The 27,483-nt window shown below is 39.2% G+C and overlaps 1 protein-coding gene across 4 annotated transcripts in view; it reads right to left on the reverse strand.

Moving 5' to 3' along the window:
* Nucleotides 1–948: 948 nt before the first annotated feature.
* Nucleotides 949–27,483, reverse strand: part of atp8b4 (ATPase phospholipid transporting 8B4) — a 32,889-nt gene continuing 6,354 nt past the window's right edge. For 2 of the 4 annotated variants that reach the window (XM_035419433.1, XM_035419435.1), the window contains 26 exons: nucleotides 23,044–23,102; nucleotides 19,559–19,672; nucleotides 18,767–18,865; nucleotides 17,698–17,759; nucleotides 17,092–17,164; nucleotides 16,362–16,432; nucleotides 15,804–15,886; nucleotides 15,022–15,180; nucleotides 14,489–14,577; nucleotides 13,975–14,171; nucleotides 13,279–13,487; nucleotides 13,017–13,060; nucleotides 12,479–12,644; nucleotides 11,241–11,429; nucleotides 10,922–11,037; nucleotides 10,172–10,336; nucleotides 9,953–10,064; nucleotides 9,721–9,826; nucleotides 8,416–8,563; nucleotides 7,399–7,582; nucleotides 6,679–6,902; nucleotides 6,354–6,437; nucleotides 5,823–6,068; nucleotides 4,370–4,508; nucleotides 3,995–4,125; nucleotides 949–3,543 (listed from right to left, as the gene is read on the reverse strand). In XM_035419433.1, coding sequence (XP_035275324.1) covers nucleotides 3,220–3,543; nucleotides 3,995–4,125; nucleotides 4,370–4,508; nucleotides 5,823–6,068; nucleotides 6,354–6,437; nucleotides 6,679–6,902; nucleotides 7,399–7,582; nucleotides 8,416–8,563; nucleotides 9,721–9,826; nucleotides 9,953–10,064; nucleotides 10,172–10,336; nucleotides 10,922–11,037; nucleotides 11,241–11,429; nucleotides 12,479–12,644; nucleotides 13,017–13,060; nucleotides 13,279–13,487; nucleotides 13,975–14,171; nucleotides 14,489–14,577; nucleotides 15,022–15,180; nucleotides 15,804–15,886; nucleotides 16,362–16,432; nucleotides 17,092–17,164; nucleotides 17,698–17,759; nucleotides 18,767–18,865; nucleotides 19,559–19,672; nucleotides 23,044–23,102 — 3,593 coding nt within the window. In that variant the 3' untranslated portion in view covers nucleotides 949–3,219. Of the gene's footprint in view, nucleotides 3,544–3,994; nucleotides 4,126–4,369; nucleotides 4,509–5,822; nucleotides 6,069–6,353; nucleotides 6,438–6,678; nucleotides 6,903–7,398; nucleotides 7,583–8,415; nucleotides 8,564–9,720; nucleotides 9,827–9,952; nucleotides 10,065–10,171; nucleotides 10,337–10,921; nucleotides 11,038–11,240; nucleotides 11,430–12,478; nucleotides 12,645–13,016; nucleotides 13,061–13,278; nucleotides 13,488–13,974; nucleotides 14,172–14,488; nucleotides 14,578–15,021; nucleotides 15,181–15,803; nucleotides 15,887–16,361; nucleotides 16,433–17,091; nucleotides 17,165–17,697; nucleotides 17,760–18,766; nucleotides 18,866–19,558; nucleotides 19,673–23,043; nucleotides 23,103–25,728; nucleotides 26,441–27,483 lie in introns of those variants that run through there. The other 2 variants (XM_035419432.1, XM_035419431.1) reach the window with 2 other exon arrangements.

Consider the following 27,483-nt stretch of genomic DNA (forward strand, 5'->3'; position numbering starts at 1 on the left):
ATAATTTAAAACGTCGTGTAAACAAAACAAAGAGCAGATTATGTTTGCAATGAAAAATTATGTCTTCAGAATTGCATTTTAATCTTCAAAAATATGCAGATAACCAAAATCAAACGTTGACCATCACTCTAATCATAAACACATGGTATCAATTTGTAGTTTTTCTAGTAGGCTAGATGCCTATAGCCTACAGAAAAACTAAAACTCCAAGGCGTTGACAAACGTAGAAAACTGAAAAATGAGAAAACTCATTTAATGCCTCCTGACAAATGCTTCAACAAGTAAAATATTCAGGCATGCACCTTGCATTCTAGGTTATTTTTTAATTTTTTTAAATAAAAAATATTCCACTTTCTTATTTTTGTCACTGGTGCCATCTCGTGGACACGTATCTGCCACGATTCCTGGGCCGTACGTGCCCGATACAGCTTGCTTGCAACTTGTACACTCAATATTAGGCAAGGAAGCTATTTTGGACATGGCCCTGGTGAAATTAAGATTGTTACAACGTTCTTGAATCCCGGCCCCACTAAATCCGTTCAAAATCAGTTATCAAGCTTTGATTGGTGTGTTTATTGAACGTGCAGCTAAATGTAACCTCTTTTGGAGGTCATTTTTTATGTTTAATGTGAATGGAAGGTTAAAATGTGAATGGAAGGTTAACAGATAGGCAGGATATTTGAATAATAGCTTAAGCTTAAAAGTCAGAAAGGCTTTTCTTCACTATCCATTTTGATAAATCTATAACCAGCAACTATAATCACACTATAAATTGTAAATTGATTTGTTTTTAAATTGCTGCTTCAACCAATGCTTGTGCAATATAGGTTAATATCTGGCATGAATTTAATTATAATTATATTTATATTCACAATGAAATGCGGGGAAGAGAAAAAATCTCAATTGAGTATCTGACAGTGAAGGTAACCATGTTCTGAGTGTTGAATATTCATTTCACCACAGCATTTATTCAGCATTTCCCCTTTTTCTCTTCAAGTTGAAATCGTCAGCTCATTCTTTTTCATGAATACTCACACAAGAAGCACTGCAGCTGCACCCAAACTGTACTGGTGACAAGCAAGGTTGCTGACTGAGAAACTCAGGGCCAACATCACCCCTAATGGGTGGATTTAAGACGTGGACCATTGGAGGTGTTGCAGACTCAGTCGAGTTGGTGGTGCAACATAGACACCTAGGGGCAAGCAGGAGTGTATGCAATAAAAAAGAGCCAGTGTGAATTTGGCCATGACACAATTGTCAAGATGTGTACAATGATGGAAGAAAGAACTTACATAAGAAATGGTTTTCGGCAATAAAACAGGCACACAATCTGGGTATATTAAGGTAGCTATTAGGAGATGAAATCAAGTCTCCTGCAGCTCATTTTACCTAGGTATCCTCCACTATCTTTACAAAAGCTCTTTAAAGAATGTTTATGTGCATATCGACTACAATACAAGTCATTGTACACAATATATACCTTTAAAATATATATGTACACACATGCAAACAGAGACTCAGAGGAGTGATTTCATTTTAAATAAATTAAGCCAAATGCATTTACATACATTTACACATTTTCCTGTGTTATAAAAAGTAACATTTCCAGTATAAATATAAAAATCCATGCAGATATGTACAAATGATGAACAATACAAAAGTGGACATGTAAAATAACATTCGTAGCATTTGTGATTTATACATTCATCAGTTTTAACATTCCTGTATGAAATGCTAAATGTCAAATGCTAAAGGTCGCCATTTATAAGCAGAGTTTCTATGCATTTAATGGCTAATTATGTCCATGTAAAACACACATAGTAGATGTTGCAATGCTGTTCTGAACACAAGGTTGAGATTGCGGGTGAAGCAACTCATACTCTAAATTTTAAGCACAGTCAGTGATGTCAGCCATCAGCACGTTGACATTTCTAGCATTGTAGAAGCGTTGTCAATGAAATTGCCAGCCTTGAAATATCTGTTCCAAAGAGGGTACATTTACATTTGTATACACAATATTTCCCTTAATAGAAGGAAAAGTGAAAGGCACATTATCCCCCCACCTCCACCATATGATAATGCTAAATGGTATCAAATGTCAGCTACTGTACTATCTGTGCATTCCACAATCGTCTGAACTTGTCATTACATTGCATTTTGCAAAATTCATAATGATCATCATAATGCTATAACGTGAAAATTTCACACTAAGTGGAAAGCTGCCAGAAATTATCTAAAGAAAACTTGGCATGATATGCATTTAGCACATTGGTAACACATTGCAACATAAAGAATGTACATTGGAAAAGGCTGAGGTGACTTTTTTAGGGTGAATTTTAGGGTATCAAAATGACCATAAAGGCAACCTGTTATAATATAAACTGTGCTTAATTGTAGAACTCTCAGGAACTGAGACATTTAATTGCACAACCTCCCTGCTTGATGAAGTAAAAAATATTTTTTAAAATATAAAGAAACACAATATTCATAATCAAGTGGCAATGGGATTTGTCTTCCTCACAAAGTCCACGGGTTGCAGGAAGAGTCTTTAAGTGTCAAGTGCAGACATTGATTTAAAGCTGTAGAAGTGAGCATGACTGAACTTTTTTACTAATTAGAGGAGGATGTAAAACATGACATTAATGGCTCAAATTGCGGTTTATGCACTGCTGTAGAAAGCCACAATATTTACAGCAGTCTTTCTTCTGTGGCCACATTCTGTAAAGTGAACACCAATGCAGCCTCAAAATAAACATTTTCTGGTAAATATATTCTGGTCAAAATAATGCACGTCAGCCAATCAATCATTACTTAATCGAACGCTACCAGGCAAGAACATTGGCACAATAATCATATATAGCTAGGGATGTTTGAAAAGGAAGTGACATAATGAAGCAATCATTAAGTGAATTACTTCACTGAGCTGCTGCTTCATGGTCTCGTCTGTTCCCTTCCATTCTCTGGCTATTTGACAGTCCTGCATGTTAGAGCACTTGCATTACAGTCCTGTTTATTCTGTCATTTCCTACTGTGTTTGGTCTGATATGTTCCCCAACTGCCTATGCTGCTGTGTTTGGGTCCAGTCTCCTTCCTCAAACTGGGTCAGTTTTTTTCTTTGTTTGGGTCTCTGTACTGCAGTGTTTTGGTCTACTTTGTTTCATAGCAACTGTTTTGGTCTGCTCCCTCAGCTTGCGCTGCCATTTTTGGATGTGGCTTCCTTCAGTCTCTGTGCAGTTCAGTTCTGGTCTTCTCTGTACCATTTGTCTCTGTGACGTTGCTCTGTGGCTCTGAGGAGGCACCAGTGATGTCACTTCTCTTCTTCAGCAGGTTCTCGATCCAGCTGGTGCTGTTCTGTATCTTCGCTGCGGGCGGAGCAGGGGCGGGGCCAGCGACCTTCATGTTCTTGCCCGAGGTGATGAGTTCTCCGTAGCCCTCCTGGTGGGCGAATGCGTACGCAGAGCGGCGTGAGCTAGTCCGCCGCACGCGCTTCAGATTCTGTTCCTGAGGACGCTGCCTCCTGCTGGCACGCTGTAGGAGACGAACCTGCAAAGCAGACATAACCAGCCTATCAACGAACCATGAAATGACCGATACATTTACACCTTTTTTTTAGTATTCTCTAAATAAATTAGTAAACAATGCTTCACCATTACTGTCAAAGCCTGTGTTTCTAATAATAACAATTTAAATGGTTTCATGTTTTTCCATGGTCTCTCTGTCATAAATAATTTTGTTTTCTACATGTGTGAGCACAGCAATCATGCCTGCTGCAGCTGCTGTGTTATTAGCCAGAAACTGTAAATGTGCCAGCTATACGCTAATAGCTGCTTGTTTGAACTTGAATTATATACATTTTCTGGTTTTACGCTCAACTGCCTTTACCATAAATGCGTGGGCACCAGGGCCTGACAGGAGATGTTTATAATTGCCTCTCTGCAAATAACAACTTAATTTCCTCTGTGGACACACAGATAAATCTGGGAGTGCACTATACCTTGTCTGTTAAGGTTGGATAGAGATCTGCCCTTAGGAATCGGACTGCCACCACCGGCACCACACATACCACTGTGGTGAGAAGAATGACCAGCCACACACTCTTCTGGGACAGGCAGTTCCGTGCAGTGCCTGAAATTTATGAACACACCTGCTGTTTAAAAAGAATTGGAACTGAACACACCGCACTAAGGAGCAGTCCATCTCTTGATTAACAGGGATTCAAATGCATCTGAAAGCATATTTTTATGATAATTATAATAATCTCTAGCAGGTCAGAAATTATGAAACATGATTTGTATTCTTGAACCAGGTATGGTTTTAGTTAAGAGAGAGTAAAAAGCAAACAACACAGGCACTGTTGACGCAGACTTACCAATGAAAGGGAAATGGCTTGGGAATATACCAAATATACCATCACTGTGCATAGCAAACAATATGGCAAAGTAGACTGCAAGGCTACCCCATACGTAGAAGTGGTTCACAGCTGTCCAATAATGTGTGTCCAGCCCAATCTGAAATCCAATCGGACACAATTTTAGAAGATATAATGATCCATTTATAAGATTTTAGTCACCTTTACAGGAGACAGCATCTAATATTACTGAATTGCTTACTTTGGCCACAAGATGGCATACAAAGGAGGATCCCCATATGCTTTTTTGAAAGAAACATGCTTCAGAAAGTAAACAAAAAAAGATCTCTGAAATATTCTATAGCTTATATTTTCAAAAGTGTTCTATATGAAAATAGCCAGGAAATGGGTTCCTATAAATGGTATACCGAAATAAAAGCAACAGAAAAAAGCTCAAAACCTATTTTTATGACCTCATTTTGACTTCTTGGCGAATTGAATTCTAGTTTTCCTCACCTGCATTGCAGTGAATTTAAACATGCTTTGATACTCACGATTCCTGATACTTTTTTCTTATTAATCCTATTCAGCTAACAGAAAAATAAAATTTTCACAATAAAAGAATGCAAAAAAAAAAAATTTATATATATATATATAATATATATAAACACTAGCTTTCTTCCACAGTCTGTCCCAGTTAAATTTGATTTGAGACTAAATTATGAATCAATACTAGCAGAGCCACCACTCTCTAAAAGCAAGGCTTTGCTAAAAATCTAAACTTGCTATTCCTTACATGACCATATAATAAATATGCAAACTTAAAAGCAAGGAACTGGTTTCACAGCCAATAAACCTGTTTCCTTTTGCAATAATGTGAATTCACCCTCTCTAATGCATGAGTGATGAATGGCTCTTAATTTATATCTCCCTGGAAAAAAAACTGAATGTCCATATGGACCTTCAGAGCATGTGCATGAGGCTGTCCCAAAATATTTAGCCATCATTTACCTTTATTGAAATGTTTCTTTTTAAAATACAATTTCAAATCAAGTGTGTTCCATCTAACACGCTAATGTCTCCAATTCACAGAATGTATTACAAAGCTGGTTACATACCTTCCACCAAATAACATAACAGCTTCTGCACTATTATATCAAATGGATATTGGTATGGATTCAGTGGCCATTAGATATTACTAGCCAATGATGAACTAGGTAGCATGGATAAATGTCAAGTCCCAGCAGTGAGAATATAAATGCCTCAATCACTATGGAGACAAGGTCTGTTTTGCAAAGGAGTATAAGCACAGAATGCGCTGGAGCACGAGCAATGCGTCATTCGTTGGTCTACCACAAGCGTGGCAACATTGTTCCATTGAATCGTTTTATACCCGCATGCTGGTTAACTTGCCTCATGCCCCCCCCTCCTCCCCCCCCCCTTTCACTGAGTCATTCGACAGCACCCTCCTCACCTGAACGCTCACAACAATCACTAAGGATGTTGCTATGGTGACGGCGAAGGACTGTTGGTCAGAGATATCGGACCCGTCATCCCTCACAGCGTAGGAGAAGGCTCCATAGGGGACAAAGAAGAGCACAAAGGAGGTATACATCCCTTGCACCGTGTACATGAAGAACTGGCGCTTGTTGAACAGCAGGTTGAGCTGCCCGGGTTCATACAGCTTTGGATGCTGAAGGCTATTTTGCTCATTGACGTCCTTTGGAGAAAGAAAAGGCCATACAAAAGCAGACTGGTTCACAAACTGACATATCAGGTTTAGTTAAACATCTCAAGATGCAAACCTATGCAACTGACTAGTGTCTTCTTTCACAACGTCATTAATTTAAATCACCCAATGCTGCTACTGTCCGTTGGAAGTCATGCGATCAATAAAACAACTGATCTACATGGGTACAAAGAATGTGTCATTACAGGAACGTGTTCAAGCATACAACACACGGCAGGGTCAATACTGGCTGGGAGAATCAATAGTAATGCTTACCTTGTCAAACATGCCCATAGCAAGAACTGGCAGAGAGGTGTAGACTATGTTAAAGAGGGTTATAAACCATTGGTCATACACAGTCTGTGAGGAGAAAATGGAGAAAAGAGGAGTATTATACACACATCATACATCACAAACAGAACACAGCCTGAATTAAGCTGTTAATGCAAATCAACTAGTCTCAGATCATGTGATTCTGCAATTCCTACACTTCAAAGCACTAGACAAGTCTGTTAATATTCCCATCTGAATTGGTGAGATTTAACAGTTGCAAAAGAAGTGTCTGTAACAGTGGAAGAACTTGGTCTTGGGAGTCCCTTACCTGTGCTGAGAAACCGCAGAAAAAGCCAAACCAGAAGTGCACCAGGGTGAAGGCAAAGTTCTTGTAGAAAAAGTAGCACAGGAAGTTGCACATGCGGAAGTAGGACCAGCGGCCGTGCACCAGCAGGAGGCGCTGCAGGTAGCGGAACTGGGCAAAGGAGTAGTCTGACGCCAGCACCGCCTGCATGCCCTCCTGCCCACTGATGCCCACTCCAATGTGCGCTGCTGTTGAGGGACAGAGCACACCACAATATGAAGAACTAAACCCAAAAACATGTCATTTTATTTATGTCTACATGCTTTATACATGTATCACATATAAGCTCTATATTTAAGAAGTATCTCAACTCTCAACTCTCTTTTATGCTGACATGCTGGATACTTCAGTCTATATTTAATTTTCATACAAGTAAATTTAAAAGACAATTACAAGGCAGTATCTGTAGGACAAAAGCACTCTTCTGACAAAATATGAGAGGACATTTTGAGAGGACATTTAGTTTTGCTCCAGTAAACAAAAGGACATCCCGCCAAAGTCTTCAAACATTCTACAGCCATTGAGCTGGCAGGTTCATAAACCGTCCCTTGCACGGCTGACCCTGCAGTTTCACTAGGTGCACAAAAAAAAGCCGAGGGAGAGGGTTCGTCGTGGTTTGTGTGCAGCCAGGAGCCCAGCGGCAGGTGGATACCGACTCGGCGGGCCATGGGGACGGCGGCTTACTTTTGATCATGCTGACGTCATTGGCGCCATCCCCGATAGCCAGAGTGACCGCCCCCCGGTACTTCTTCACCAGCTCCACCACCTGAGCCTTTTGCAGGGGCGTGACGCGGCAGCAGATGACCGTCTTGCACAGGCAGGCCGTGTCCAGGAGCACGCGCTCCATGTCGGCCTCCAGGGCATGGGCCTGCAAGGCCACACAGTGGTCAGGCCTCCACAGCGCCCCCTATGCATGCATTCTACATCAGCACATCACATCAACTATTCAGTTGTAAGGAAGCCATCACGAAGCAACAGCTACAGCTTGTAATTAGCAATTTATTATTCACTTTCGCAGGTGAATTGTATAAGCTGAATTTTATTTCATCCTGTGCCCAATAAAAAGAACAACGAAGACAGGAAAATGTAAGAATAATTTTTATTCATTCAGATATGTAAGAAAATAGAGATCAAGAGGCTCGACAGAGGATTGAAAAAATTCCAAGCACTCATCACCCATGAGCCAGAATCAAGCAGCTGAGCCTTTGAGTCCTAAAAGATTCCTGCTGTGCTATCAGATACCTGTGCTTACTGCTAAAATTCAACCCTTCTGCACACCTATTTTGTAAGCATTTTGGAAGCGACAGCACCCTGCAGGCATGCTTTCGGGAAGAGGCATAGGGGAGCAGCACAGGAAAGGAGATTCATCAGAAGGGCAGTGAGTGTTAATGAGGAGCACAGAGAGCTGGGGACCCACTGTACAACAGCACTGCTTACGTGCTCATCATTAGCCAAACATCAGAGACACTCTGAATACACAAACACACACACACACGCACGCACGCACACACACGCACATCCCTGTTTAAACAAGGCAGGGAATACTACATTTCTGATTACTTTTCAAATTCCCATTAACGCCTACTGCATTCATAACTCTGCCTTTCTGACTGTTGACATGTTAAAACCATTTCATATTGACACATAAGAAAAATCTTGAGCAAGTTTACACCCTCAGAAAGACGTGTTGAGGACCCTTACCAGACTGTGCCCATTAACGATCAAGGCATACTCAGCAGTGAAGGTTTCCTCAAAAACTGAGTCCTTCCCATTTCTTTCAGACTTCTCTGTATCCATGCAGCCATTGGCAACGTCCCTGCACGGTCCCGGAATCTTGTCTCTTGCTTCTCTGGAACAAAACCAACGGTGAAACAGTCGTGAACAAGCGAGCCTATGTCATCCTTTGCTTAGCCTTCATTTTTCTTAGTGTGGAATCATTTAATATCATTTCTTTCCGCAGCAGTTGCACAGTTGTTTCGAGAGATCTTTAAAAAATCCATTAAGAAAAAATGTTTGACGCTGCAATTCTGACTTCTGCCTTGGAGGTCAATTGCAATTTCCATAAATAGTGAGTAGATCCGGCTGACGTAGTTATACATTTCCTCTGAGATCCATTACGGCGATAAAAATACGTGATCAGTGAAACAGACATGATGAAGCAGAAGATGGCTCAAGGGTTCTTGATCTTGTCATTTAATTAGCAGGTAAAACTGTGCTTAAAATCAGCTTCATTAAATATGTCAGGAGGTGGAGAATAATTTAATTAAATCCACGTTTTATTAAAATAGCAAGGAAGGGAGTGATATGACTTTCAGATGAGTTTAATCTAATATATAATAATATATCTGAATATATAAGAACAAGAACTATATGAATGATTACAATCACTATGAAACCAAAGCCGTCATGTGTTTGTAGTTTCTTTTAACTAAAGAGGTCAATTTAATTAATCTAATTTAGCTGAATTTCAATTTCAGAGATTACATGGTTCCTGTATTTAGTATACTCCATTACATTTGTTGTATCAAAGGTTGTACTATATCACAAGCAACTTTCAGAAATAATAAAAAATACTCAAAATCTTCTAGATATTTTAAAATAAGCAAAGGATAATACATATCTAACATGAAAGGGAATGGCTCAGTGATGAAAACAAACACACTTCAAATGAAAGGTAGACAACATCCATTAAACAAAAACAAAATGCGAACATTTAAAGCTCTGATATGTATTTCACTAAACCTCAACTTTTACCTTTACCAGTTTTCATCAGAACACAATCAAGTCTCGCAGTAAATGAGAATTTCAAAATGAACAAATCAATCGCATTCTGATAAACAACAGAGGCAATCTAAATTAGCACCACTCATGTGTCTGACACTGTTGTGCTCCAGTTCGTACCTCCTACATGCAATTATTTTTATTGCCATATAAACTGAGCTGTGAAGTTTTGGTTTCTGGACTCACATGGAAATACCAGCTGCCAATGAGGGTGGAGATGCTCACCTGAGCTGCTGCTGGACCTCCTGTACTGTGTGACCTGAGATGATGAAGACCTCGTTCATGTCGTCTCGTAGCATGTTACAGGAGTAACCAATATTCATTGCTGTCTCTGCGATGAATAAGAAGCAAGTTACATAAAGTAACCAACACCCTCCAACATCCACTCTAATCTAGGTAACCTCCGAAAACAGCCAATGGTGTTTTTTTTTTCTTCCCTACACAAACTTGTGGCTACCTAGCTTGTCTCCTGTGAGGACCCAGATCTTAATGTTGGCCAGAGTTAAACAGGCAATGGTCTCTGCCACACCTTCCTGTAGTTTGTCCTCAATGGCTGTAGCACCCAACAGCTAGAAAAGAAAAAGAAAGGGCGTGTGTTAATTAACTTCACTTGGAAAGGGGACCTTCCATTACACCTCCACATTTCTGTTATTGAGAGTAATCCTTAAAAGCATACCTGCAGGCCCAGCTCAATTTCCTCATACAGCACGGCGAGGCAATCCTCTCTATTATCAAGCACAGTGCTGGCAAAATGGAGCTTCTTCATCCATTCCTCAAAGAAATCTTCATCCAGGTCTTTGTAGGCCAAAGCTAATGTTCTCAATCCTTCTCCAGCAAACTCCTGTTGCAAGAAAGAGATGATATTCTCTATAGACAAACGTTTGAACAGTGTTCATGATCCAGGGTGGAAAAACTCAGTAAGAGAACTGTCCTCTGTATTACACTTATGCTGGCCATCCATCATACAAGATAACATCCTAAGCTACTGAGAAAATGTTCCATTTCATTTAAAGTTTTGACAAAAATAGCTAATAAATCTGTTTGCCAGCAGAAAAGGGCCCCCTGACAATAATGCATTTTTACTGCAGTATGGATGAATCTGATTTTCCTCATGCCTGAAGCCACATAGAATGAAGAATGATGGATTAGCTGTCAATGGAAAAATCAACAGGTTATGGTTTTCATTAGCGCCATTCCTCTCTGAACAGTTTGGATATTGTTATAGTCATCAGCAATGAATAACAATCTTTTAAATATACAGACCAAAAAAGATGTAATCCTATCACTGACCTAAATATAAAACTGATTATCATAACCAGGATTGTGTCAATATGACAAAATGTTAAGTTTCTCTTTTAGCAACACATGGCTTATCACATGTATATAAAGATTTGTGATTTAAAACAGGATTGCAGGTATGACATACATTGAGATGTTCTGAGGTAGTATACATCAGCTCCTCATTGGACGGATCCAACCTGTCAAATATAATTGTGTCGGCCCCCTTTGAGTAGAGTTTGAGCTGTCCCTCTGGAGTCCTCACTACAACAAACAGGACGCAAAATACATGTCGCCTTTTTATGAACTGTGCTTTCAGGTTAAAGGGTGGCATCATATTGCTAAAGCTATGACTTCGCAAGTTATATCAAGGCTCTCAAAATGGCCATGACTATAGCCAACAGAACGGATTACAATTTAAATCCGACAGTTTACTGAGGGAGACAAATGCATCGTGCAACACGAACCAATCACACTCATTCTCTTGCGCACGTTGTTGAAATCCAAGATGGCCAGGAGCTGGTAGGTGACTGCCCGGCCCATTTCATAGAGCGTTATGGTCTCCGGTGTCCTGGCTCTGAATACGAACCCAAAATTGCGTGCAGCTGTGACCAGGGCACCCTCATCAGGTGACTGTGCCTGGTATAGCAACTCCCCTGGGACAAAAAGACCACACAGTCCATTGCCAAACATACTTAACCAGTCATAGAGACCACATATGATACTAATGCACAAATACCCCCACCCCCAACACATCCCATTGTATCCAGACCATAATTATAATGCTGATAAACAACTAGCAGCTTAATAGCCCAACAAGGTAACTTCTGTGAGGAATTCATTTGAGAATATGTTGGCAGGCCTTTCATTCGTGTTGATCTGCATCATAAATCCAAACAGCAAGTGTGACTACCAATTCTACACTGCATAAATTACACAGCCCTTCAAGCAGAAAGGCATCAGAGTTTCTGTTATTTTTTAACAGGAAAATATTCCAGCAACAATTACAAGGCAGAAAATGTATTTTAGCGTATCGGCTAACCTCAAATCAACGTTCTTCAAATCATTCAGCAAGAACTCAAACATACGTTAAGTGTACACTTTCTGGAAGCTAAATAAAACTGAGTGCGTGCCATTATTGTAGCTGCACTGCAAACTACAGCCCTGCAGGCTCTGTGGGCAGGGCCAGCAGGTGTTAGATTTCCAAAATGTCTTCACAACATTGTGACCGTTGAGAAAGTTGCATACTGCAAATTTAATTCCAATTTTCAACCATGGATGTGCAGTGAATGCTTTTTGAGATATTCACTTAAATGAAACTAGTAAAACTAGGTGAAAATTGCCCCTGTGGGCAAATGTAAATATAGTTCAAAGTCTAGCTATTCTGTTCTGTTCATTCAGATTATGTTGGAAACATGTCTATATGACAGTATTTATAATATATCACAAATGTAGGTAATAATAGCAATGATTTTTAGTGTAGATTTTCTTTTTCATTTTATCACAGTTTTGGAGCAACATTTTTTCATCTTGTCCAGGGCGGAAAAATTATCAGATTTGGGCCTGAAGCACACAATATGTGTGCTAGTTTAGTTTTTTATTACTGTCGAGATATACTTTGAACTCAGCACCTTATGCTGAAACATTCAGGACTATGCAAGTTTTCTGACCACATTTCAAAGCGGGCCATGGGCATCATGCTCACCTTCGTTCTTCTCCTCTGGCATGACCGTGTGACAGAGCGCCAGCAGTCTAAAGAACTCATGCACGGTCGGCTCTTCTAGCTTTATGGCCTCCATCAAACTGCTGTCATGGAACCTGAATTTCTTGTCTCTCAGCAGGTTGAAGGAGAAGTCCACACATGGAGTTTTCTATAGCCACAAACAGATAACTTTGTGTTCTTGGTGTCCTCAGAGATGATATTTAAAAGCAGTTACACTATTATTTTAAAAAATTCAATTACATAAGAACATGCCCATCTGTTCTGTAAGATTTATGGAAAGCGGATATATTTTCAATGATATGAACAAGTTAACTGAAGTTGTATTAAATACCAAGAGGTTGTATTAAACTATAAATTGCTGCTAACAGAAAACATGTCAAGTCATGTATTGTTAAATCACAGACAATAGTGATTGTGATGTTGTGTGAAATGTTTTAATAAAAATACTTTCATGCAAAATCCTCAAAATGTGCTTCTAACTGATTGACATGGCACATAATCACTGTGAATGAATCTTTACCTCCGTGATTTCCACTTTATGTCCAAAGTCATCATAGACATCACCTTAATGGACAGAAAAATTTGTGTCACTATATCTGTAAATTTCTTTTTTGATAATTATACTGACCATGCAAACATCAAACACTTCATGAATTTTCATTAACCCATTTCATCATTAATTTATCGATCAACTTCATATTTTTATTCGATTAAAATATTAATATTTTTAAGAATCCCACTCTTCATTTCCACTCGATTGATCAGACTATTTTCCCGCATACCGTAGGTCTTTCCATTGATGGAGCACTTGTTGAAGGTCATGATGTTTTGGGTGAGGGTGCCGGTCTTGTCAGAGAAGATGTACTCCACCTGGCCGAGCTCCTCGTTCAGCGTCGTGGTGCGGGCTTGCGCCGGCATGTCTCTCCGACCGTAGTACATCCTCCGGTCCCAGTTAATGTAGTAGCTGTGCCCAAGGCGAATCACCTCCACGCTTGAGTTCAAACCAGATACCATGGAAACCATGTAAAGCACCACAGATGTGAGCCACCTCACCCAAAGGAAGGCCAGTGGATTCAGAAGTTTCATATTCTCCAAAGGCGGGCAATGGCTAGTGTAAATACAGTGTTCTTAATGCCGCAGTAAAATCTATAATAAAGTACAAGTATGATGTCATGATGTCAGGGCCGTGTGCAGTGGAAAGAGTGTGAGTGGGTGTAATGGGCTGGAGAGGTAAACAACAGAGAGAGTTCCACAGTCTGAACTAAAAATGTACGCACTGATTTCCCTGAATCAGGCTGACCCTATTCTGGTCGTTCAATATCATTAATTTTCAATGAAGCTTACAGTAAATGGTTAGCAGACCCGTTCCATAGATAAAGGGTGCATTCCACATTGTAGACGAGAAGGGTCTTTTTTAAAACAGTGACTGCAATCTCTCATTGTTTCCTGTAATTCTTTTTGATCGCAGTTGCTCTTACCTGACATAGAGTGAGATGGGGACCACAGTGTTGAGGATAATGACGTAAGACCAGAAGGTCAAGAATCCAGAGAACACGGAATCGCTCAACACCACATCCCATTGCAGGTACACTCGGAATGTTTTGCCTACTCTCTCCTCCCAGATGGTGTTCCCCACAGCCAAGACGATGCCCATGCATGTAAGAAATCCAAAAATCTGATAATACAAACCAGAAAAAAACATCTACCTATAGAATGTGCATCGTTCAAGAAAGATTTGGTTTTGTCACACATTATTGTAAATTGTCAAGGGCTTGATTCTTGCACTGCCACGTGAACAGCTAAAGGTAAGCCACACAGCATGGGCTATACACAATACAGCTCAAAGAAAGAGCACGGTCCTCCTGTGCCTTGAAAAATAGAAACTTACATTGTCGGTCATCATCAATCTATTCAGATGTATTACAGTTTGTCAATCACTGTCAGTAATAATGCAAAAGGTACCAAATGCAACATGAAGGCATGTTAACTTACCCATAACACCAATGTGTTCATCAGCCTGTCAATGCTGGTTCTTTTGAACTTTGTTCTCCCACAGTTTTGCATCAGCTTGGTTTGGAGCCCTGATAGGCATAATCATAGGGCAGGCATAATCATAAGGTGCTATGTCGACCTTATATCAGACATAAACATTTATTTGCAAACAGCTCACAAATTATTTAAATAAATAAATGACTGAAACCCCAAGGAATGATGAAATGATGATTAAAATGTGTTTTGCACATGCAGCAAAATGTGCAGTGAGAACTGATCACTACTGTCAAGCGAGAAATTAAATCCGTAAATAACACTTGATAAAAAATATATATTTACATTAATGTGACAAACGTGATCTTTTATATACTGTGTACAACAGTCTCCTAGAGATGTAATCATCCTGTCAAATCCACAGGAGGCAGGTTAATTATGCAGTAGGCAATTTATTTTTCTCATAAAAAACGCGACACACACAAAGCTTTGCACGTACACACACCCACACACACACTTTGAGAGGATGAAAAAGATACCTGCAAATATGACCATGCCGAAGCACCAGTCAGTGTTTCTGAGCACGCAGCCACGAAGCAGCATCTTCTCATTGTCAAGGGGATACTTATTATCTTTCCAGAAAAGAGTCCCAGTGAACCGGTCCAATTTATTATTTGGAGGCTCACAGATGACCTCCCCTGAGGAACACAATCAACCCAAACAAGGCTGAAGAGAACTTCTGTGCTGCCTAGCCACAGTATTCAGACTGGACAAACAGAACAGCATCATGGAAACCATATTAGTAATTGCATGTTTGAAAAAACAGAATCAATTGCAAGGCACACTCACTATATATAGCGAGTGAAATTGTCAATGGAGATCTAGAGCGACACAGGGACTGTATCTTAGCTTGTGAGAGGAGAGAGAGAAATGTCATCTGATTTAATCTGAGACCCCAGGTGGATGGGGAAGCCGTCTGGCAAATTTGTGATTACACATGAGGGCTGTTCATCACAGCTGCTGATGGAGTTGTGACTTGCCACCAAAAAAAGGTCAACGGGCCAGTAAAAGACATCTTCAGGCACCCACAGGAGCCAGAGAAAAGATTTCTACATTTTATATTAAACTGAATGGTCCAATTTCATGAAGGAAAAAAAACAGAACGGTTGTTGTTTCTTATTACCAAACTCACACCACAGCCCACAGTTAAGAGAGAGAATAATGGGCACCTACTGTGTGGATGATCCAAATTGCTGTCAACTATAGTTAGCATTCTGATGTCACATATCCAGAACAATGCAAATTTTACTATGCTAGTTACCGTCAAAGTCCGCCAACTTGGTAATATCTGATCCCAGCTCTGAGGTCACTGTTAAAGCCTGCCGCACCTTCAAATTTGTCTCTCTGTTCAGAAGGATAAACCCCAGAAATGTCAACATAAGGTGTAAGTTGAGGATACTAGAATGAATATACAACTGACTAAATGTCTTGCAGATCCAATTAGATAGATGAAACTGACGTCAGACAAATTTGCTGCTGTCATAGCTTGCTCAATAGTTCAGATATAAAAGCCATCAAGCATGGTTCAGGAAGCAAGTAAAACCCAGCAAAACAGCTTGTATATGTACCAAATGTTCATACACTTTCAAAGGGCACATGCAATGTACGCTTGGTCCATTCAACATATTATTTTCCATGAAAAACAATTTGGCATGCATCAGTAGTGAAAATTGAAAGTATAGGTCTTTTTTCAGAGAACAGACCAAAGTAATACATTCATAAATAGAAAGAGAGATGAAACCAACATTTACTTTGGCTTCGCTGAATTATGCAAAATGCATATGCACTCACTGCTCTTACATACAGGTATGTCTCTTACCCATCCAGCTCTGCTGTTTCAATGTAGCACAGTCCATAGGGCTCACTGCTGGATAAGAGGAGGATATCAGCCTGCAGGGAACATACAAAGGTTATACACACAAAAAAAGGCAATTTTAAGTTCTTTTTGAGTCTGCAAGATAACATTTACACAAGAGCTCTCTCAAAATGTCATGTGACGTGACATCTCCCAAGGCTCCAGAAGAGCAAAATAATGAATACAGTATATCCATTTCAAATTCTCTGCCTTTCTTTACAGAAAAAAACCAGATATTTTGCTAAATCTATGCCAAATTTTCTACCAAAGAAAAGAATTTCAAATTTTTGTTATAGAAAAAACATTTGTCTTGCCCCACAAATTCTACCACTCTCAACCACCCTGTCTGTCATTGACCAAGGCTTTTTGATTATCAAACCCATATCCTCTACTAAAATGACACCATGCAATGCAATCTGGATAGAAATTTAAGATTTTGCACTATTACATTAAATTATTTGGAAGTTTGTTACCCTTATCCAGTTAAACACATCAACACATACATTCAGGGAATACTTTTCTCAAGGGTGGGTATTGACACCTACAGATAAGAAAACTTAATGCCATACCAGTGTTCAAATTTAGATAAAAGTTAGGTTTCGTTTTTTGAAGGCTATCATCAACATGCCGTGTAATGTAACTGGGTTGTAGATTCAACCATGGACTACAACTCCCAAGAGTGAGTGCGACTTACAGTGACAAACTGATTGTTCTCCAACTTGATGATGTCTCCCACACGTACATTCATCCATTTCTCATTTTCCAACCTAAAGCAGAGCACAGCCCAATCAATTGTGCAGTCACAATAGCAATGATACAACACAGTTAAAAATGATCCACAAATGTCCCCTTTTCATAAACAATACATATTTAATAAAAGTACATAGTAACATACTTAATAAAAGTATTTAGTAATAGCTTAGTCCACCCCTCAACACAAACTACAAAGTAATAGCTTAATCCACCCCTCAACACAAACTACATATTCTTTTGCCCTCCTTCACATTACACTATCAACGGTTATTCATTTTGGAAGCATCATACTGCAGCAGATACTTTCCTAATTATTAAATAAAGACAGAGTAAAACCATAGTCACTTCTGTTTAGCCTTTCTTTAAATTTGCAGTATATTTTTGTGTTTTGACATTGCGCTGGTTGTCCTTCTGTGTTCCCCATCACTTTACCAATCCATTTAAACGTACTATCAAAGAGACTCAGATTTGGCATGCTACTAAGCACCGGAATAGTATAAAGTCACATTCAAAATATAAGACAGAGAAAACCCCAGGACACACTTACCTCCCCCTGATGAGTACCTGAGACTGTCGAGTATTGACTTGTTGATCACTTTTATACCGAAACTGGAATTCAAAGGAGGTAATTTAGAATCCAAATATCATTTCGAGAGTCAAAAGTAATTAAAACAAGTTTGTTCAGCTTCATCAGTGTTTTGTTATTATGTTGATTTTGATTCCTGTCAGTAACTCTCATGACACGTTATTACTGAAGTTTCTCAAAAATTTCCATAATAAAAATCAGACTGAAAAATACAGCCATTTTCAATTGTTTGTGCATAATTAATACTATTAATACAACATTCAAAACCATTAGCTATTTACAAAAGCTTATTTTACAGGCAATACTTCAAAAACATAAACAAACTGGAGCCTTTCCCTGCCTTTACAAAAAGTGTTTTTAATTTTTTACTGCATATCCAGCCATGGATTTCCATACACACCACTGCAAATTTAGGCTACCCATTTGCCATTTACATTGGAAAAAAGTGTTAAAATAGCAAATCCATGTTTGACATCACAGCAGATTCTACTGTATTGTTTTTTCTGATAATAGTAAAGGTCAAACACTATCCATCTAAGCTAAGGATAACACTTTGATTAGATTTCTGGTAAAGGAAAATTGAGTATACAGAGCTTGGGCCTGTCTAATTCAATATTGTTGCATAATCTTTACCCTTTACTTTGGCCTTGCCTGCAACAACTACCGTAAGACTACTTCACCCAAAGACATCCTTCACAAGACAATTACTGTAACATTTAGGAAAGTACAGTAATGTACATGTTCTGTTGGCTACTTTCAAGTTTCTGCTATCCAGTTATCCGGCTATTTTTAAAATAATGCTAAAGGTTTAAAAAATATATATGCAAAGCAATCAAAAACATTTAAACACTAAGGAGGGAAGGTTTTAATACATAAATATAATATTCAAGAAATCAAAATATCTAGCTATGGTCACATTCTTCAGAAATAATCATATTAATGGCAAGACATAAAGGACAGGGCATGAAGAGTCACTCAGCTGAGATGAAACACGGCAAGACATCTCTGTGTGATTGTCTACTGAACTTACATAGTCATCCGTAGCATCTTTGACAGCAGTTACTGTCAGCACTAATGCCAAAGGCACGATGGTGGTGAACCAGGACAAAGAGGAGATCTCAGGAATCAGCTACAGTACAAACACAAGCAGAAAAAAACCCTGAATACTGCATGTGCGCGTGTGTGTGTGTGTGTGTGTGTGTCAGAGAGAGAGAGAGAGAGACACACAGAGAGACAGAAAGAGTGTGTGTACATACATATACAAGCATGCATGTGTATATAGGTCTTGATTGAAGTCCATGATTAGTTAATTCATTGAATCAGTTAATTCCTTGTGCTGGGCTAAAACAAAAATCCTGCAATGGGAACCAATGGGAACCAAGCCTATTCCTGGAGATCCACCGTCCTGTAGGTTTTCATTCCAATCTTAACAAAACATCCCTCAATCAAGTGCTAGAGATCATGTTGAGTTGCCAATTAGTAGAGTCAGGTGTGCCAAATAAGGGTAAAAATGAAAACTTACAGGACGATAGATCTCCAGGAACATGGTTGGTTACCATTGCCCTAGAGCAAGGGTGTCCAATCTTATTGTTGGGCCAACTGGGTACAGGATTTTTGTTTTAGCCCAGCACAAGGAATTAACTGATTCAATGAATTAACTAATCATGGACTTCAATCAAGACCTTGATAAGTAGAATCACACATCTTAGTTAGTATTAACTTTTGACAGCTTTCTCCCATATAAAACAAAGAAGTACAGTATTCACTGTCACAAGCATTCACTTCAAATCCACTGGTTCGTTATCCTGCATTATACACTCACCTGTAATATAAGCAGAAACAGGAAGTATGCATTGGCAACACGCTGGAACTGCTCAAATAAATTAATAGGTAGAAAGGTGAAAATGTTGTATTTTGAGGTTTTGATGTGATTGGCCTGAAAAAAAGGAAGAGGTATAGCAGAAAATCATATACCTTGAAGTTTGCCTACACTAATAAAACATTATATGAAGTGACAATATAATGAACACATGGGGTGTACCCAGGTAAGCATTAGCCTTCTGTCCAGTGACTAGCAGCCCTGATAACTGGCCACAGCATGCCCCAAGAATGGATGTGTTCAGTCAGCATGGCAAGCCATTGCGCAAGAGTAACTCTTCCAGTATACTGGGTGTAAGTCTACATGGACTAGTTGTGTAAACAGTGCAGCCTTCTGGTGTAATAACTGCACAACTCAATTATCCCAATTCAAAGGAAAATAATTGGCAGCTGGCTCCAAATGTCTCCCAGAAAATGCCTGGTAGCCTGTGGTCTCCTGAACAGAGGATGTTGCAAAAATGGGACAAGCAAAAAGAAAAATAAAGAACACCCAATGGACACCCAATCTTAGACTGTACTTTGTGAGTGGCTTTGTAACCATTTTATTGTCAAAGCAATGATCACTTGTTAAATTCCTCTAGGACAAGGACAGAATTATACAAACATCGCAAAGGCCCAATGAAAGACAATAGCTTTTGCTTTCATTTTATTTATGAGTCATTTGATATATCAGGCACTTGCACAACAGTGCGAAATGTCGGCTGCATTCAACATGAAGAAGAACTGTCTAAGTAACACGATGACCTAGATATGAATGGTGAAATCAGGTGAGCCTGTCTCAGAAAGGACAAGGTAAGGAATTCATGCAGCACCCTACTTCACAATTTGGTCAGTTTTTGTTATGGTCAAATATTTTTATCTTTTACGTATCTGGTTTTTCTTGTACTATAAGAACCAAGGAAAAGCTGGGTGCTGCTCTCAGTCTTTAAACAGGCAAGCAACACTTTGTGTTCTGTCCTTAGCAAATTCAGACGAAAGTTCATATCGATTTAATTATCAACATTAATTGAGACATTAGAATATGTACTGCTCCAAGGCATATTTTAATTAGCAATTCAATTTTTTGTGTGTAAATGTGCAACTTTCTGGGATTTCCAGTTGGCTCATCCTGTTAAGGCACTGTTTTAGTGTGTGGATGAGCTCCATGGTGGATAAGCCCAAGTGCCAGCACAGACTAGCCGACAGGCCTGCAGGGTGATGCACAGTTGGCTTCCAGGAAAGGGAGTGTTTCAGTCTGCCAAGATGACAGCATCTCATCTTATACCAGTTAACCTAGATTGGGCTCATGTAACTTCACCTGTTGAGCTGCACTTGAAGTGTCTTCCCCAACTCATGTCTGCACAAGTCTACTTTGCTAACTGTGGCGTGATAAGAACCAGCTGCTGACATCATGTGCTTTGGATGGCAACTCGTTTGTATTTGCAAGTTGCGATTAGTGTGGCAGATGAGCATGAGTGGACATTCAAATTTGGGGAGACAAAAGGGGAAAGTATAAAAAATGACATATGCAAAATGGCTATTTGTATTTCATGTGATTGTACCAGTCTTAAAGCAAGCATTCCCCAACATATAACAGTATTTATACGTTATTTGGGTCTCAAATGTTGTCATTTGAAAATTCAAATATACTCACCTTTTTTCCTCTTCACAAAATGCAAAGATGAGTATATTTGTTATTACATAAGCCAGCAGCTTCTAAATGACTTGATTCTCAATCTGGGCTGAAAAGGTTTGTAACTAATTGTCAATATTACATTGCACCATTAAAAGTGTGAATTTAATTCCTCCTGATCATTACTACAGAGGGCAGAGCTGAAGCTACATCACCATGACAACAATGCAACTGGAAAAATACCAGATGTAGCCATTACGTGCAAGGCTAATTATTGTAATCAACATTCAAAGTGCGATTACCACTAAGGTACCTTAATTGGATATCATACAGGGATTGCATTTTCCATGGATCTGTGTATATTAAAAGGGAAAAAATATGTTCCAACAAATTGCCCATTTTAACACTGTATAAAAGGTGATACGTTGTGTGATTCTAATAATTAATATTTAAACTGTCACTATCCAAATACAGTTATGTTAAATACTTTTCAAGGAATAGTCTTGTATCAGATGAGAAGATAATGCACAGACAGGTACATTTTTTTAATGTAAAAGCTTAGGTCATCTTCATATACTTTTTTTCTGCAAGAAAGCAACATTGCCAGTACACACTTACAATGGCCTCATTATAATGACAAAGTTCTCATTTCCAGGAACACTGGCCCCCACTCCTTGAGAATATCACATTTCTTACTGTTATACCAAATGCATCTGAGGCCCAGTATTTAGCATGCTGTCCTGATCTTCCACAATGAGTAGCTACTGGTCAACTTGTTCCACAAACAGTGACATCTAGCTCTGTGCTCCACAATTTTAGATTTGTAATCAAACAATCCACATGTGGTTAAAATGCAGATTGTCAGCTTCTATTAAAGGGTCATTTATATATTTTGGTTCCACCAAGTAGAAATGACAGAATTTTTAATACATAGTCCCCCCCAATTCGAGGTACCATAATGTTTGGGATAAATGGCTTCAAATAGTGGAGTACAGAGCCAAATCAAGAAAAATATGTCTTTGTCCCAAACATTATGGAGCAGACTGTACATATATGGTGGACAGTTCCCTGTCTTGACAGCAGGCAGTACAGTTCATAGTACAGTACAGTACAGTACTATGAAACCATAATTTTAAATGGCTTATAATTTCAGTCATATCCAAAACTGCAGTTTCACCATGCATCTGCAATACCCGAAAAAATAGTTATCGTTTTCACTATAGTGAAAACCCTGACTTCTGACTTGAGGTTGAGTGCATTACTTCAAAATGTCTAGTTATCCATAAGCTGGTGAACCTTTATCTCTTTACAATATTTTTATATGGGATACCTTAAAGAAATGGGATGCTGTTTCAAGCATTCTGATAAAGATATTGTATCTACCACTATTACCACTGGTAAGCCACTATCACAATACCAAAACAAGGACATTAGATTACTGTATCCACAATTTCCTCTATAAATCAGTATATATTTACATCAAAATGAAGGCATGGAGAAAATATAGCAGTGTTATTAAGCATTTATTGGAATGTGGTTAATGTACTACTTTAGCAATGTATTTACTGTAATTTCTCATTTTGTTATTTAACAATGAAATTAACAGTGTCTTTAAAAACAAAAATTGTCCCCTTTAATTATACAGCAATCTCAATTAAGCCCTATATGTGAGTGCAATGATCTTGTTTGTTCTGCGCGAAGCTTCATTCTACCCTCAGCAGGATCTTTCAGCAAACGCATTTCTGTCTGTATTATGTTTTTCTCCAGTGCAATTCCTGAAAGAGTGTGAACACTGGGAGAAGAGAGAACAGACTTACCGCGTAAGCAAACCTGTCATTGTAGTCGCGGTCATTAGCTTTCACATGCCGTTCCTCCTCTGAAAGTACAATTGAATTGAATCACCAACTGAGTTTATAAGACATAATTGTGGGGGGGGGGGGGGGGGGGGGGGGGGGGGGGGATGGGGGGACGACGACAGTGAAACAAAATAATGACAATCCTACTACATTCTATCAATTTTTGCTGTAATTCACCTCCAGAATGAACTGTACAGCCAGCCACAAATCAGTAAAGTAATATAAAGATTGCTCAAGATGATCTAATGCTGCAATTCCATAATAATCATACAGTTGTAAAGAAGACACAACATTCCCAGTCAACTGTAAGTGCTGTTATTGCGAAGTGGAAACGTATAGAAGCAACGGTAGCTCAGTCGTGAAGCGGTAGGTCACATAAGCTCAAGCTCACAGAACAAGACTGCTGAGTGCTGAAGCATGTAGCGTGCAAAAATAATCTGACCTCAGTTGCAACACTCACTACAGAGTTCCAAACTGCCCATGGAAACAACGTCAGCACAAGAACTGTTTGTCAAGAGCTTCAGGAATTCGGTTTCCACCAATTTCTACGGTCTATGGTTTCCACGGCCGAGCAGCTACGATCAGCATGCGCAATGCGCTGGCTGGAGTGGGGTAAAGCACACCGCCATTGGACTCTGGAGCAGTGGAAACTGGAGAGTGATGAATCACGCTTTACGCTTCACTATCTGGCAGTCTGGCGGACGAATCTGGGTTTGGCGGAAGGCATAGTGCCAACTGTACTGGCCAGAATAGTGTCAACAGTAAAGACTGGTGGAGGAGGAATAATGGTCTGGGGCTGTTTTTCATGGTTTGGGCTAGACCCCTTACTTCCAGTGAAAGGTAATCTTAATGCTACAATGACATTCCAGAGAACTGTGCGTTTCCAACTTTGTGGCAACAGTTTGGGGAAGGCTCTTTCCTGTTTCAGTATGACAATGGCCCTGTGCACAAATCAAGGTCCATAAAGAAATGGTTTGGTGTGCAAGAACTTGACTGTCCTGCACAGAGGCCTGACCTCTAGTCCATCAAACACCTTTGGGATGAATTGGAATGCCAGGCCTCACACCCAACATCAGTGCCCAACCTCACTAATGCTCTTGTGGCTGAATGGAAGCGAATCCCCGCAGCCATGTTCCAAAATCTGGTAGAAAGCCTTCCCAGAAGAGAGGAGGCTGTTACAGCAGCAATGGGGGGGTCCAACTACATATTAATGTCCATGGTTTTGGAACAAGATGTTCAACAAGTACACATGGCTGTGATGTTCGTGTCCACATACTTTTGGAAATGGAGTGTATATTCTCTATGTGCTATACTGCAAGGTCACTTGTTCAACCCTTATTCAAAGTACCACACAGAATGCATCTTGAATTATTCAACAGTTCAAATAATAGATATGCTGTGCCTTTAAAATATCCATGTACATGAAAGACCAGGTGTATGTTTTAGATCTTTACTGAAATGTGAAAATTTAAAGACATAAATTCAATGGCTACAGTATGTCCAACAACAGCATTCAGTCTGGGAAACTGAATAAACTAAATAACTATACATATTTGCATATTCACATCTTTATTATTATTATTATTATTACTTATTACAAATCTACTCTATCCACTAACATGCGATTCAAAATAGCAATCTGTAAACTAGGATAAAACATGAATTATTTATTTCCACAGATTTTAGATTACTAAAGCAGAAATACAATCCAAGAGGTCATGTAGCTACAGACAGTTGAAATTTATTTCTACAGAATGCAGCGTCTGAAATATTTTCCCAAAAACACATAAGTGAAGTTGTGACACTCAGTGCACTTAATGAAAAAAAATAACTCATTTATAGCCACAAAGAAAACAGCTGCACTCATTTCTTGGTAAAGCTGTTAAGCTATATTTACATACTGGTGATTTTCACGCATCTTTGGAAGAAAGTATTTTTCACAACACATTTTAAAAGCTTAACTCAGAAGTTAACTTCATTAATGATATGGAAAATAATATATTTTATATAAGGTTGCAAAATGCAAAAAATGCAGAAAATATTTTTATTTATTCACAAAAATTTTTATTTTTCGGCAAGCAAGCATAATGAGAAAAGTACAGTTAAATCCACCAACAATCTCTGTTATGGTTTCCCCAGCTGCTTATTTACTGAATACTTAAATTCACAAATATAAAAGTATGAAACCCTAACTTCCTTCATTTTCAGAAGAAGCAACTACCTCAACTTGCCTCTTTTTACTCAAAAAACGAATACACATGCATGGATACACGCACACACAAATGCACACACACACACACACACACCCCAATTCACAAACACACAAACACACACACACACACACACACACAGACAGTTCCCCCAAAGCTATTGCTGGGAATAACATGTTCGGCAGAAGACGCATACCCTTCTACATTACATTACATTACAGGCATTTAGCAGACACTCTTATCCAGAGTGACTTACACAACTTTTACCTAGCATCTTTTTGATCTTTATTAGCACACTAATAAAGATCAAAATCCTTCTTCCAGATAGCCTAACTGATAATATTGTACGTTGGCCTTACCTTTCACTACACCCCCCACAACCCCCTCATTCTCTTGAACCTCCCACTCTCAGCTTTATATTGTCTGGTATCCTTACCGCGAGGCATCCAGTCCCTTCTCCACGGCATTAACATCCACAGCCATTTTTCAGCCGTTCCCTTTGGCGCAGCCATCCTTGTGTATGCGAGGCTGGACGTCAGCTAACGCTAGCAAAGCTAGAGCCCAAAATGATTCAGGCATGAATACAATTTCTCAGAAGACAATCCTTTCAGAAGGACAAGCAGCCTCTTCATTTCCAGTCTCTGCCTCGCGTCCCTCTGCCCCGTGCGGCTGCATGGGAAAGTTATAAACGATCAGCCAGCTCCCGTCTCTCAGGTCTTACAACGTCTGTTGTTTCCGGTGCCCTCAGGCCACATATTCCAGAGAGGGTTTCAGAGAGTCGGGGAGATGATCTGGCATGTGTCTGTACTTGCCCGGGTGAAAGGAGGGCCTTTGCCGCAAGTGAAGTGTCTGAGCGAGTCTGCTCCGCCTATACCAGTGTCTCTAAAGCAACATTTTAATTTTGAAAGCAGTGGCAAGTTTCCTCAGGGCATGATTTCAACCAAATCACTTCTCAAATGAAGGAGCATTAAGCATACATACACAAACACGCGCACACAAGCACACACACAAACAGGCATGTATAGTAGATGTACACATAGGTATTCATGTGCACACAAAAGCACTCAAATACACACAAATCTTTCAAACACATATCCAGGAGCTGTCTAGATAACCTTAAAAAGACAAAACAAACAAACACCTGCCATCAAAGGGAGTGATTTATCTGCATAAATAATTTTTCTAAAATATTATAAGTTTATGTTTCTTTTTCCATTTTACTGTTATATAACTTTCAGAATTTCTGTTTCAAGTAACCACAATTACCTAAAGGAGAACAATGGACTAAGAATGATCCAAAAAATAGCAGAAACTGAATGTATTTATTAATGCTGACTGGTGACTTCTATTGCAGATAAATCAGCATAAATCATATCAATGTTACACAGAGAACCTGTAGTTTTGGATCACACAAACCTAAACTAAATCAGTGTTTTCCCTTCTTTTTAAACATGTTGCTGACATTTCATAATGTAAATTGTAAAATTCCCATTTCATTGGAGTTTCTATTCCTGGTGGTAAACTCAAACTTCAAACTCTGTCTTTATTCTCCAGAAACTTGTGTTGAGAAAAGAAAGCCATTGGCCATACCACACACACCTCCAAGGTCACAAAGAGCAGGCATATAAACGATTAACCACCCCTTAACCCCCCATTAGAATTGTAAATTAAGTTTAAAAAAAGAAAATCATTCCAAGTTAATCTGTCTGGGAGAGAAATGTTTCAATAGCACCAATTCATGAATGGTTAATCTAAAATTGGCACACAGTATAATGAGGAAATGAATTGAATGTGACCGCTCGACATTCAGAACTCTGTTGTTCAGTGACAAAATGAGGTTCAAATCCTTGACTGTCACATCCAAGAACAATATGTGTTCAAAAATCTTATTTGTTCATCAAAAGTACACATTCAGTAATGAGATAAAACTGTGCAGAAGCGTAGAAACAAGTCTAAAGAACACTTCCAGTGTGATGTTTGAACTATGGTTTAGTGTTCTCCTCCTGCAAAAAGCACCATGATGTAAGAGTTTCATGGAGTTAATTGCATCATTTTTTAGACCTGCCTTCACATCGTTACAAGATGATGCACACTCAGTGTTCTTATACAGTGTATGGTTTCCGATGTGTAAAGCATAATGCTATCTGGCAGTGCACACAGCTACACTGTCCTGCTGTTTTATGTAATAGTG

Source organism: Anguilla anguilla, chromosome 5 (genome assembly GCF_013347855.1).
Source record: "Anguilla anguilla isolate fAngAng1 chromosome 5, fAngAng1.pri, whole genome shotgun sequence".
Lineage (NCBI taxonomy): Eukaryota > Metazoa > Chordata > Actinopteri > Anguilliformes > Anguillidae > Anguilla > Anguilla anguilla.